Below are 12311 nucleotides of genomic sequence, written 5' to 3' on the forward strand. Positions count from 1 at the left end.
TTGTGTACACGGTGCCGCAATTAACTCGTGATCCAGAACAGTGAACAAGTATCAGGATGTGAACAGGGACACACAACACATCCACAAAGCTGCATCACAAGCCTTAATTTTTATTAAATTGACTCAGATCAGACACTCATACAGCATGAGCAGTGTGGCTCAAAGAGGACGTGCACTCAACATAAAATGCAAAATCATGCAAAGGATGCAATATTAATCTGATGTGATTCATGCTAATGATAACACGGGGCATTTGAGTTACCTTTGTGCAGAGCAAACCGGTTGTGGCATGCTCATTCAAATTGTAAAACAAATGGATTATGTCCTCTGGTTCACCGCCGACCTACTTTTACAGTCACCATCTAAACGCATACAAAAGCAACTGGAACTTTGTGTTTTACACTCAAATTCTAGGCATCTAGGCACTATTGTTGTAGCCCCTGTATGTATACAGAGAGACTAATATGAACCTGTTTCAGCAAAGCAATTAGCTTCAGAGAAGAATTAACACATACTACAAACTGTTGTTATAGTAACCTGTGAGTCACTGGAGATTGACTTTAGGTAAACACAAACAATGAATGAGGGCACAAAGCAGAAAGGTTGCTAAGTGACAGTGCGATTCCTGCCGATCCTTGCAGAACCACATATCTACCATTAGAATTCTCTGATATACAGTAGGTATTGAGAACGTACTAGAAAGCTAACAGCTGTATCATGTTTAAGCTGAGACTTGATTAACGGAAGCATTGTTAGAGGAACCAAAGCAAAACTTTACATTTGTAAGTGTGCGTGAATATCAGACGTCTTTCAGCGTGTCCTGTCCCTTGGGGTTCTCCAGCCAGTGTGGAGGCCAGCTGGCTTTGACGCTGGGTCTCTCCTTCAGCAGAGCGTAATACTCTCCCAGTTTAGGGTAACGCTCAGCAGGCAACCTGCAGATCAGAGGGTAGCAGGCATTTTGAACCGTGACAAATTATGAACAAGACCTCAGGGAAACGGCCTCCCTTTGTTTGCATTTCTGTTTCCGTCTTTGCCTCTCTTACCCAAATCTGAAAGCATTGGCAACGGTTGGAAAAACCAGCACATCTGCCAGTGAGAAAGACGGTCCTGCCAGGTGACAGCCTGAGCCCAGCTTCAGAGACACAAGTACAAAGTGTGAATACCTCAATGCATGTTGAGTCTGTTTGTGTGGGTGGGTGATGCATGCTCATGCACATACCTTCTGCAGGTAACCCTCCCAGATTTTTAATTCAGTGGTCAGAGCCTCTTTGTTTCTCTTCAGACCGGAGTCAAGTCTTTCTTCTTCAGGGACATAATATTCATAGTAGATAACTGCAGCTGAAAAAAGGGAACACACAAGGGACAAATAAAAGCAATGCCTTATTCTTTTCTGCATTTTTCTACACTTGTCTTATTCTCTACACACACTTGACTCTTCATTAGGTCCACTAATGAAAACAAAACACATCTTAATATAACAGTCCTGCACTAAATCTTAGCTGTAAGAAGGTTATGGTGTTTGGCATATGTTTCAAATAACTGAGAGAGCTGCTGATTCAACTGTGTTTTCATGTTGGAGGCTGTGGTTTGTAGTACTATTGAATTGTATTGTGAAACATGCTTCTCTTATTTTCACAGACCCATTTTAGTCAGTGGGCTAGGCTAGATAACAGAAACAGAAAATACCTGATCAAGACATTTATACGTGGTTTTACTGTGTCTGGAATACGAGAGAGCATAAACTTTCATCTGTCTTACTGAGTTTGTCGTAGAACGTGAGACCCTCAAACATGCGCTGGTACATCAGAGCTTGTTCTTCCGGGCGGTCTGGGATCAGTTTGGTTCCCTGGGACTTAAACGTGTTCTGAGAGAAAACACACAAGTATCTGAATTTGTTTCAACCCGTGACACTGAATTTAGTATCAGAATTAATACATCTGAGTTGGGTTTGTTCCCTCACCTCCAGGTAAAAACAGGCTGCATAGGATTCATTCACCACAATGTCTCCATGTTTCAAAGATGGAAGCTGAAAAAAATAAAAAATAACCAGGACAGATTGTTAAAGGGCTGACTGCTCTCAGGGTTATCAACATTTAGCTTGTTTTAATGACAATACTGCTGGTAGCCAATTGAGAATGTGCTCCTCCACAAAATATTTAGGAATAATTAATTAGGTCAAATATTTTCTACAAACAAAATAGCTAAAGAATTATTTGTTTTCTTTAGGACTGTTCGAGTAAACAAAACAAAAAAACAGCCTTTACGCCAACTTTAAGTAACACACAACGTTTGTGATTATTTCATCGTGATAATGGTGCATAAACTATCTCTCAACTTTCTCATGACTGTTTTTCGTTTGCTTCCCTCCCTCTAACCAGTGCGTCCACAAGGAGCCACTTAGCTAGCATACTCACAAACTTTCATATAATTTTTAAAAATACACTTTTTTTGTCAAACAGAGCATACGCCGAATCACAAACTCCATTCGTGTGATTTGATGAAATTGTTCAGTGAAATTTAAACAAGAATTCTTATTTGTCAGTATTAAAAATGTATTAAACGGTGCAATTTCTGAGGGGAGTTTGGCGTGAACTGCCGTGCAGAGCAACACGCTTTTAACATCGGGGCTGTGATCATAACGTTGCTTAAGCTCTTAGCTAGGAATAACATACAAACATAAATTATAACCCGAATTAAAAAATACTGCCTTGTGATTTGATAAAAGTCTTCATTGTGCTTTGAACATGTATGATTCTTGGCCAATAGTGAAAATCATTAAATGTTACAATTTGTCGGTGAAGTTTGGCGTGCACTACCTTGCAGAGCAACAGCACATATCGCGTCGTTGTGATTTTTTATGCTCACATCACGATTTGATTTTGGGGGGAGATAATCAAAGACATAGTGGGATTTCTAAAGGCTAAACCCTACCTGTCCCCTGGGATTTATATTCAACACTTCTTGGGACTTGTGCTCCATTTTGTCGAAGGAGAGCAGTTTTTGGTTGTATCCCTGCAGCTTCTTCTCCTCCAGGGCGATCATCACCCTCCAGCAAGGGGGAGAGCCGGAGCCCCACAGCAGAGTTATGGCCTTTGCCATGGTTTCAGAGCTAACGGACTGAAGTTCTGACTGTCACGGAGACTGAATGAAGAGGGACGGCGGAACAGCTCTTCAAAAGCAAAAGTGAAGCCGAATCTGATAGAGCTCCCCCTGGTGTCTGGCTGCACCTCCATGTCAGTGGATGAGACACGGAAGTACACGTCAAATAACTGTTTTCAAGGATGATTTCAGTCATTTTAGTTAATTAATATAATACTGATGCATATTCAAGTGTACATTTTTCTGAAAAATTTCTTTTTAGATAGTTATTTGACGCTATAGAGACAGGACGTGACATCATGGCCACATAAGAGTTGGGAAAAATTAATAAATACAGTGTATAATCCAAAAAACAATTAAGAAATAAACAAAAGAAACGTACAAACAATTCAGTGTCATTGGTGAGATTCTTTAATAACAGTCTACTAACATTTGGATTTCATTCACTGTGAAAAACAATGGCTGTCAACCTGTATGCAGAGAGACTAATATGAACCTTTTACAGCAAAATATTTTAGCTTTAGAGAAAAATAAACACATACAAACTGTTGTCATAGTAACCTGTTAGTCAACGGAGAATGACTTAAGATATACACACACAATGAATGAGGACACAAAGCAGCAATGTTACAAAGTGACATTGTGACTCCTATCAATCCTTGCAGAACCATATATCTACCATTAGAATTCTCTGATAGACAGTAGGTATTGAGAACGTAAGTGTGTGAGAATATCAGACGTCTTTCAGCGTGTCCTGTGCATTGGGGTTCTCCAGGAAAACTGAAGGCCAGCTGGCTTTGATGCTGGGTCTGTCCTTCAGCAGTGCGTAATACTCTGTCAGTTTGGGGTAACGCTCAGCAGACAACCTGCAGATCAGAGGGTAGCAGGCATTTAGAACCGCGACATGAAACAATTATGACTGTAAATTATTATGTAGACTTCAGGGAAAAGAGCCTCCCTTTGTTTGCATTTCTCTTTCTTTCTTTGCCTCTCTTACCCAAATTCAAAGGCAGTGGCAACAGTCGGGAAAACCATCACATCTGCCAGTGAGAAAGACGGTCCTGCCAGGTGACAGCCCGAGCCCATCTTCAAAGACAAAATGTGTGAATACCTCAATGCATGTTGAGTCTGTGTGTGTGTGCGTGTGTGTTGCTCATTCACAGACCTTCTCCAGGTAACCCTCCCAGAGTTTTAATTCAGTGGTCAGAGTCTCTTTGTTTCTCTTCACAGCAGAGACAAGCCTTTCTCCTTCAGGGACATAATATTCATAGTAGATAACTGCACCTGAAAAAAGGGAAAGCATTAAGATTACACAGAGGTCAACATATTCAGCAGGTACTTATCTCAGCCTTGACAAATAACAGCAATGCCTTATTCTTTTCTGCATTTTTCTACACTTGTCTTATCTCTACACACACTCGCCACTTCATTAGGTCCACTAGTGAAAACAAAACACATCTTAATAGAACAGTCCTGCACTACATCTTAGCTGTAAGAAGGTTATAGTTTTTGGCATATGTTTCAAATTACTGAGAGAAAATATATACATGGTTTTACTATGTCTGGAATAGGAGACAGCATAAACTTTCATCTGTCTTACCGAGTTTGTCGTAGAACGTGAGACCCTCAAACATGCGCTGGTACACCAGAGCTTGTTCTTCCGGGCGGTCTGGGATAAGTTTGGTTCCCTGGGACTTAAACGTGTTCTGAGAGAAAACACACAAGTATTTGAACCTGTTTCAACTTGTGACATTGAATTTAGTATCAGAATTAATACATTAGAGTTGGGTTTGTTCCCTCACCTCCAGGTAAAAACAGGCTGCATAGGATTCATTCACCACAATGTCTCCATGTTTGAAAGATGGAATCTGAAATAAACAAACAAGCAGGACAGATTATTAAAGGGCTGACTGCTCTCAGGGTTATCAACATCCACCATCTAATAGAGTAGAGTCCACAGGAGAGCTACCTCCGTCACCAAGGACCCCACCCATGCCCAACGCAGACTGTTCACACTTCTACACCCAGGCTGGACATACAGAAATGTGAAATACAGGACCTCAAGACTGAAGAAGCCTTTTTCCCCTGCCATCAAACTCCTAAACAGCTGACAGGAGTCTATAATCATGGGATACAATTAAGACTGTGCTCCTCCACACAGGGAATATTAGGAACAATTTATTACTGTAAAGCATTTTCTAAAAACAAAATAGTAAGAAATGATATTGCTTTCTTTATGATTATAAGAGTAAATAAAAAAAGCAAGTAACATAGTCTATATAGGGGTTTATGAGGTTAGCTTGTTGGGGTGCTGGGTGGTACGTTAGCAAAAAGACACGAGCATTACGACTTAAGACTCAAGAATTAATATAACTCATTTTTAAAAGCTGTGGTAAACAGACTATACGGCGAAATAAAAAATACAGTCCTGTGAGTTAATAAAAGCATTTTAGATAAAACGAATAGTTATTTGCCTGTACTGGGAATGTACGAATTTTTGAGCGGGGTTTGGCATTAACTACAGAGCAACACCGCCTTTGTGGAGAAAAAAAAAAAAAAAAGACATGAAGTTGCCGAGGGGCCGAGTGGTCCCTCAACAAAAAGACACTTACAGCATTAAGTCACAATTGACATGAATATATCTCGTTTTTAAAAGCCGTGTCAAACAGAGTATTAGCTGAATTAAAAAATATCTTTTTAATAAAAGTCTTCAGTGTGGCTCAAGCAGCTAGGCCATGTTGTTGTTTTTTTTTTGCTAATACAGGAAATCATTAAATGTTAACATTTTTGAGAGGAGTTTGGCGTGAACAGTGCAGAGAAGCACGCTTATTATATCACTGGGGTTGTGATCATAACGTTAAGCTCTTAATTTTAACATTAATGTAGGCCTATATCTCGTGTTGTGGCAAACAAATTATAGCCCGAATTAAAAAATACTGTTTTGCGATTTGATAAAAGTCTTCACTGTGCTTCGAACATGTATGATTCTTTGCCAACAGTGGAAATTATTATGTTCCAATTTGTCGGTGAAGTTTGGTGTTAACTACCTTGCAGAGCAACAGGACGTTTTTAGCGTCGTTGTGATTTTTTATGCTCATATCACGATTCTAAAGGCTGAACCCTACCTGTCCCCTGGGATTTATATTCAACACTTGTTGGGACTTGTGCTCCATTTTGTCGAAGGAGAGCGCTTTTTGGTTGTATCCCTGCAGCTTCTTCTCCTCCAGGGCGATCATCACCCTCCAGCAGGGGCAAGAGCCGGAGGCCCACAGCAGAGTCATGTCCTTTGCCATGATTTTAGACTTAACGGATCGAAGTTCCGACTGTCACTGAGGCTGAATGAAGAGGGACGGCTGAATAGTTCCTCAAAGGCAAACGTGAAGCCGAAGCTAGTAGAGCTCCCTCTGGTGTCTGGCTGCAGAATAGGCCATAAACTCCACCTCCTCCATGTCAGTGGATGGACAGGGAAGTACACGTCAAATAATTGTTTTCAAGGATGATTTCAGTCATTTTTGTTAGTTAATATAATACTGATGCATATTCACGAGTTCATTTTTCTGGGAAGTTTCTTTTCAGTTAGTTATTTGACGCTATAGAAACAGGATGTGACATCATGACCACATGAGAGTTGGGAAAAATAATTACAGTGTATAATCCAACATTTCCTTGAGGTAGAGTGCCACACGGAGGTTGTGCGGGTCAGACTGACTATGTGGCCTAGCCACAGTAGAAAGTCTGACTATTTGAAAAGCGAAAGCATGATCTAGCCGTTACTTTCTTTACAAAGTTAATATTTACAAAATCTAAAGGAATCATGCATTACACTTATAAAATTCGCACATCGTGGAACGAACAGACAGTAGGTTACATGAAATATTTATGCAAAACCAATAGAATTTTAAAGAATTATATTAGGAAATAAGACACAACATACAAAAACAATTAACAAACAAACAAAAGAAACGTACAAACAATTCAGTGTCATTGGTGAGATTCTTTAATAACTGTCTACTAACATTTGGATTTCAATCACAGTGAAAAACAATGGCTGTCAACCTGTATGCAGAGAGACTAATATGATGAACCTGTTACAGCAAAACAATTAGCGGAGATTGACTTAAGATATACACACACAATGAATGCGGGCACAAAGCAGCAATGTTATTAAGTGACAATGCGATTCCTGCCGATCCTTGCAGAACCACATATCTACCATTAGAATTCTCTGATATACAGTAGGTATTGAGAACGTACTAGAAAGCTAACAGCTGTATCATGTTTAAGTTGAGACTTGATTATCTGAAGCATTGCTAGAGGCACCAAAGCAAAACTTTACATTTGTAAGTGTGTGAGAATATCAGACGTCTTTCAGCGTGTCCTGTGCATTGGGGTTCTCCAGCCATTCTGGGGGCCAGCTGGCTTTGATGCTGGGTCTGTCCTTCAGCAGAGCGTAATACTCTCCCAGTTTAGGGTAACGCTCAGCAGACAACCTGCAGAGCAGAGCGTAGCAGGCATTTAGAACTGCGACATAAACCAAATATAACTTTAAATTATTAACCAGACTTCTGGGAAACAGCCTCCCTTTGTTTGCATTTCTCTTTCTTTCTTTGCCTCTCTTACCCAAATTCGAAAGCAGTGGCAACGGTTGGAAAAACCATCACATCTGCCAGAGAGAAAGATGGTCCTGCCAGGTGACAGCCTGAGCCCAGCTTCAGAGTCACAAGCAAAAAGTATGAATACCTCAATGCATGCTGAGTCGATGTGTGTGTGCGCGTGTGTGTGTTGCTCATTCACAGACCTTCTCCAGGTAACCCTCCCAGAGTTTTAATTCAGTGATCAGAGCCTCTTTGTTTCTCTTCACAGCAGAGTCAAGTCTTTCTTCTTCAGGGACATAATATTCATAGTAGATAACTGCACCTAAAAAAAGGGAAAGCATTAAGATTACACAGAGGTCAACATATTCAGCAGGTACTGATCTCAGCCTTGACAAATAACAGCAATGCCTTATTCTTTTCTGCATTTTTCTACACTTGTCTTATTCTCTACACACACTTGCCACTTCATTAGGTCCACTAGAGAAAACAAAACGCATTTTAATAGAACAGTCCTGCACTACATCTTAGCTGTAAGAAGGTTATGGTGTTTGGCGTATGTTTCAGATTACTGAGAGAGCTGTTGATTCAACTGTGTTTTCATGTTGGAGGCTGTGGTTTGTAGTACTATTGAATTGTATTGTGACACATGCTTCTCTTATTTTCACAGACCCATTTTAGTCAGTGGGCTCGGCTAGATAACAGAAATAGAAAATACCTGATCACGACATTTATACGTGGTTTTACTGTGTGTGGAATAGGAGAAAGCATAAACTTTCATCTGTCTTACTGAGTTTGTCGTAGAACGTGAGACCCTCAAACATGCGCTGGTACACCAGAGCTTGTTCTTCCGGGCGGTCTGGGATCAGTTTGGTTCCCTGGGACTTAAACGTGTTCTGAGAGAAAACACACAAGTATCTGAATTTGTTTCAACCCGTGACACTGAATTTAGTATCAGAATGAATACATTTGAGTTGGGTTTGTTCCCTCACCTCCAGGTAAAAACAGGCTGCATAGGATTCATTCACCACAATGTCTCCATGTTTGAAAGTTGGAAGCTGAAAAAACAAACAAGCAGGATGGATTATTAAAGGGCTGACTGCTCTCAGGGTTATCAACATCAACCATCTACTAGAGTAGAGTCCACAGGAGAGCTACCTCCATCACCAAGGACCCCACCCACGCCCAACACCGACTGTTCACACTTCTACCCCCAGGCTGAAGATGAAAATACAGGACCTCAAGACTGAAGAAGTCTTTTTCCCCGCACTGCCATTCGTCTCCTAAACAGCTGACTATATTCTATATTCAGTCTATATTCATGGGATACTATTAAGACTGTGCTCCTCCACACAGGGAATATTTTGGAACAATTTGAATAATTTATTACAATAAAATATTTATATATATTCTAAAAACAAAATAATAACTAAGAAATATTGCTTTCTTTATGATTGTAAGAGCATATAAAAAAGCAAGTAACATAGGGTTTATGAGGTTAGCTTGATAAGGTGCTGGGTGGTACTGTAAGCGTCGTGGGTATAGCGTGTTTTGGTTTTCATCCAAAAATCAAAACAACCCAGCCAAAAAAAAAAAAAAAAAAACCTCTCCTCCTTCCGGTTTCCGCCCCCCCCAAAAAAAAAAAAAAAAAAAAACGGAAGTCGCTCTTCTTCTCTGAACTTTAGCCACATACGTGTACATAATAAATGCGCACTAAATAAAACAAAATATATTAACCAATTATCTGTAAATCACACATCTGAACTGTCATTAAATAATGTCTTACAGTACGTTAGCAAAAAGACACTTAGCATTAATATATCTGTTTTTAAAAAGCTGTGGTAAATAGACAATACGCCAAAATAAAAAAAAAATAAAAAAATACAGTCCTGCGAGCTGATAAAAGCATTCACTATAAAGCGAATACAGTAAGTTGCCTGTACTGGGAATCCTTAAATGTAAGAATTTGTGATAGGGGTGTGGCGTTAACTACCTAGCAGAGCAACAGCGCCTATGAAAAAAAAAAAAAAATGAAGTTTTGCTGCTGAGAGGACGAGTGGTCCGTCAGCAAAAAGACACTTAGCTATAGCATTAAGTCACAAACATTAATATATCTCGTTTTAAAAAAAGCCGTGGCAAACAGTATTAGCCGAATTCTAAAATATCCTTTTGATAAAAGTCTTCAGTTTGGCTCAAACAAGTAGGCCTATGATTTTTTTTTTGCCAATACAGCAAATCCTTAAATGTTAATATTTTTGAGGGGAGTTTGGCGTGAACTACCGTGCAGCGCAGCAAGCTTATAATAGCTGGGTTGTGATCATAACGTTGCTTAAGCTCTTAGCTAGGATTAACATACAAACATTTACGTGTATCTCGTGTTGTGACAAACAACTTATAACCCGAATTAAAAAATACTGCCTTGTGATTTGATAAAAGTCTTCATTGTGCTTCAAACATGTATGATTTTCTGCCAATAGCGGAAATCATTAAATGTTACAATTTGTCGGTGTAGTTTGGCGTTACCTTGCAGAGCAACAGCACGTATATCGCGTCGTTGTGATTTTTTTATGCTCATATCACGATTTGATTTTGTGGGAGGTAATCAAAGATTTTTGTTTATTTTACGTTCGACACGTTCGTGGGAAACCCTACCTGTCCCCTGGGATTTATATTCATCACTTCTTGGGACTTGTGCTCCATTTTGTAGAAGTTGAGCAGTTTTTGGTTGTATCCCTGCAGCTTCTTCTCCTCCAGGGCGATCATCACCCTCCAGCAGGGGCAAGAGCTGGAGCCCCACAGCAGAGTCATGTCCTGTGCCATGATTTCAGAGCTAACGGACTGAAGTTCAGACTGTCACTGGCGTAAACGGAATGAAGAGTGACGGCGGAACAGCTTCCTCAAAAGGAAAAGTGAAGCTGAAGCTAAGCCACACCCTAGAATGTAGATTGACCAATCACAGCCCCTGGTGTCTGAGGCGAGGTCCCGCCCCCCTACTTCCGGGTTATGGGACCTATCTTTCGAAAAAATATGAACGGCAGTCTATGGAGAGATAATAATTATTTTTTGGTCCCGATCGAATTGTGGCATGAATTTCACATATGATGTGTGTGAATTTAAAAGATAATTTTTCACGTCAAGAGATAAATTATTTGACGTAAATAAGCTGAACAACATTAGGTTTTGTATGAGATCGCTTAGTGAACTACATCTCTCTAGAGATCCCTAGAGAACTATGGCTGTCTCCTTGTTGAGCTTTACCGTCTTCTTCCAGGACGAAGGCAGAAGCATCAAACGAGGTGAAAATCATTATAAATCGGGTCATGTCGAGAGCTGTAGTTACACGAAGGGAGTTTTGGTCGGTTCTGTACGCGCCAGCATGCGGGACTTGTAGTTCGTTTAATTACGTATTTTCCATAGCGTTTTACTTAACTATCTTGCGACAAACTGTAACATTCTTGACATATAAAATCATTTTTTATTCTGAAAAACAACATATGTATAATCCAAGGTACAAGTCGATCGGGACCAGAAAATAATTTATCTTTCGCCATAGACTGCCGTTCATATTTTTTCGAAAGATAGGTCCCATAACCCGGAAGTAGAGGGGGCGGGACTTCGGCTCTCGGTCATAAACTGAGATGAGACCATTGACTGTAGGATGAGACACGAAAGTACACGTAAAAATAATTGTTTTCAAGAATAATTTCAGTCAATTTAGGTAGTTAGTATAATACTCAAGCATATTCAAGTGTTAATTTTTCGGATGTTTCTTTTTTGTTGCCATGCCAACCGCTCGGTGATGCGTTTCCGTGACTGAGATCAAGTTGTTAAATGTGTCATACTGCCACCTCCTGGCAGATATAAGACGCTGCCTCTGTAGTTTTATACAATCGTAGGGACTTAAACCCTGCAATAACTGCAATTCAGTTTTCATTTTTATTTATGTGGGCGTCAGTAACAATACACATTGTCTCAGGACGCTTTACGGCCTGACACCCCCCAGAGCAAGCACTAAGGCAACGCTGGCAAGGAAAAACTCCCTTTTAACAGGAAGAAATCTTGAACAGAACTCAGCTCATATGGAGGGAGCCATTTGCCTAAGGCCAGTCGGGTAAAGACAGAAAAGAGAGTGTAGGAGAGCAGAGCAGCAAACGAGATCAACATACATCTGTCTAAAGTGTACATGTAGATTCTAATCGTGATACAAGTAGGCTACTAGATATAGCAGATATACCGTATGTTACATGAGAGATTGATAGCCAATATAAACTAGAGCATAGGAGCATAAAGCTGAGACAATAGTAGTTCTATCACAGGAGAGTTAGCTGCTATAATGACTGAATACAAGAGGGATCATAGGCAGGTTGGAGGATGACACAACAAGCAAGTTTCAGTGGGAGTTCCTATTTAAAACCTCAAACTTCCCACCAGTCCCCTAGAACTGAAGAAGCTACTCGGATGAGTGGTGAAACGTCTTCTCAAAAAACTCTACAAGTCCAGTTGCCTTTTTTGAACCTTCAGGCATTCAGGTAGGCGTGGATAACTGCAGGAGGCCATGAAGACTGGGCAGATTGATGAGACCAGGGCCACAAATGAGTAGTATTCAGGTCTGCAGGTCAG

The 12311-nt window shown here is 40.2% G+C and overlaps 3 protein-coding genes across 3 annotated transcripts; all 3 read right to left on the reverse strand.

Annotated features, from left to right (window-relative positions):
• Positions 1–90: 90 nt before the first annotated feature.
• LOC311501769 (glutathione S-transferase A-like) lies at positions 91–3141 on the reverse strand. Its single transcript, XM_084563765.1, has 6 exons — positions 2932–3141; positions 1961–2026; positions 1759–1864; positions 1220–1338; positions 1044–1132; positions 91–932 (listed from the first exon to the last, which is right to left on the reverse strand). Exons 1-6 carry the CDS (start codon positions 3097–3099, stop codon positions 800–802), a joined length of 681 nt encoding a protein of 226 aa, XP_084419891.1. The 5' UTR covers positions 3100–3141; the 3' UTR covers positions 91–799.
• A 346-nt stretch (positions 3142–3487) lies between these two features.
• On the reverse strand, positions 3488–6837 carry LOC311501770 (glutathione S-transferase A-like). The gene is made up of 6 exons (XM_084563766.1): positions 6225–6837; positions 4902–4967; positions 4700–4805; positions 4265–4383; positions 4097–4185; positions 3488–3965 (listed from the first exon to the last, which is right to left on the reverse strand). The coding sequence occupies exons 1-6, from the start codon at positions 6390–6392 to the stop codon at positions 3833–3835; spliced, it is 681 nt and encodes a 226-aa protein (XP_084419892.1). The 5' UTR covers positions 6393–6837; the 3' UTR covers positions 3488–3832.
• A 214-nt stretch (positions 6838–7051) lies between these two features.
• LOC311501768 (glutathione S-transferase A-like) lies at positions 7052–10563 on the reverse strand. The gene is made up of 6 exons (XM_084563764.1): positions 10344–10563; positions 8684–8749; positions 8482–8587; positions 7898–8016; positions 7720–7808; positions 7052–7589 (listed from the first exon to the last, which is right to left on the reverse strand). The coding sequence occupies exons 1-6, from the start codon at positions 10509–10511 to the stop codon at positions 7457–7459; spliced, it is 681 nt and encodes a 226-aa protein (XP_084419890.1). The 5' UTR covers positions 10512–10563; the 3' UTR covers positions 7052–7456.
• Positions 10564–12311: the final 1748 nt, after the last annotated feature.

The sequence above is a fragment of the Chelon labrosus genome (assembly GCF_963514085.1).
Source record: "Chelon labrosus genome assembly, chromosome: 16".
NCBI lineage: Eukaryota > Metazoa > Chordata > Actinopteri > Mugiliformes > Mugilidae > Chelon > Chelon labrosus.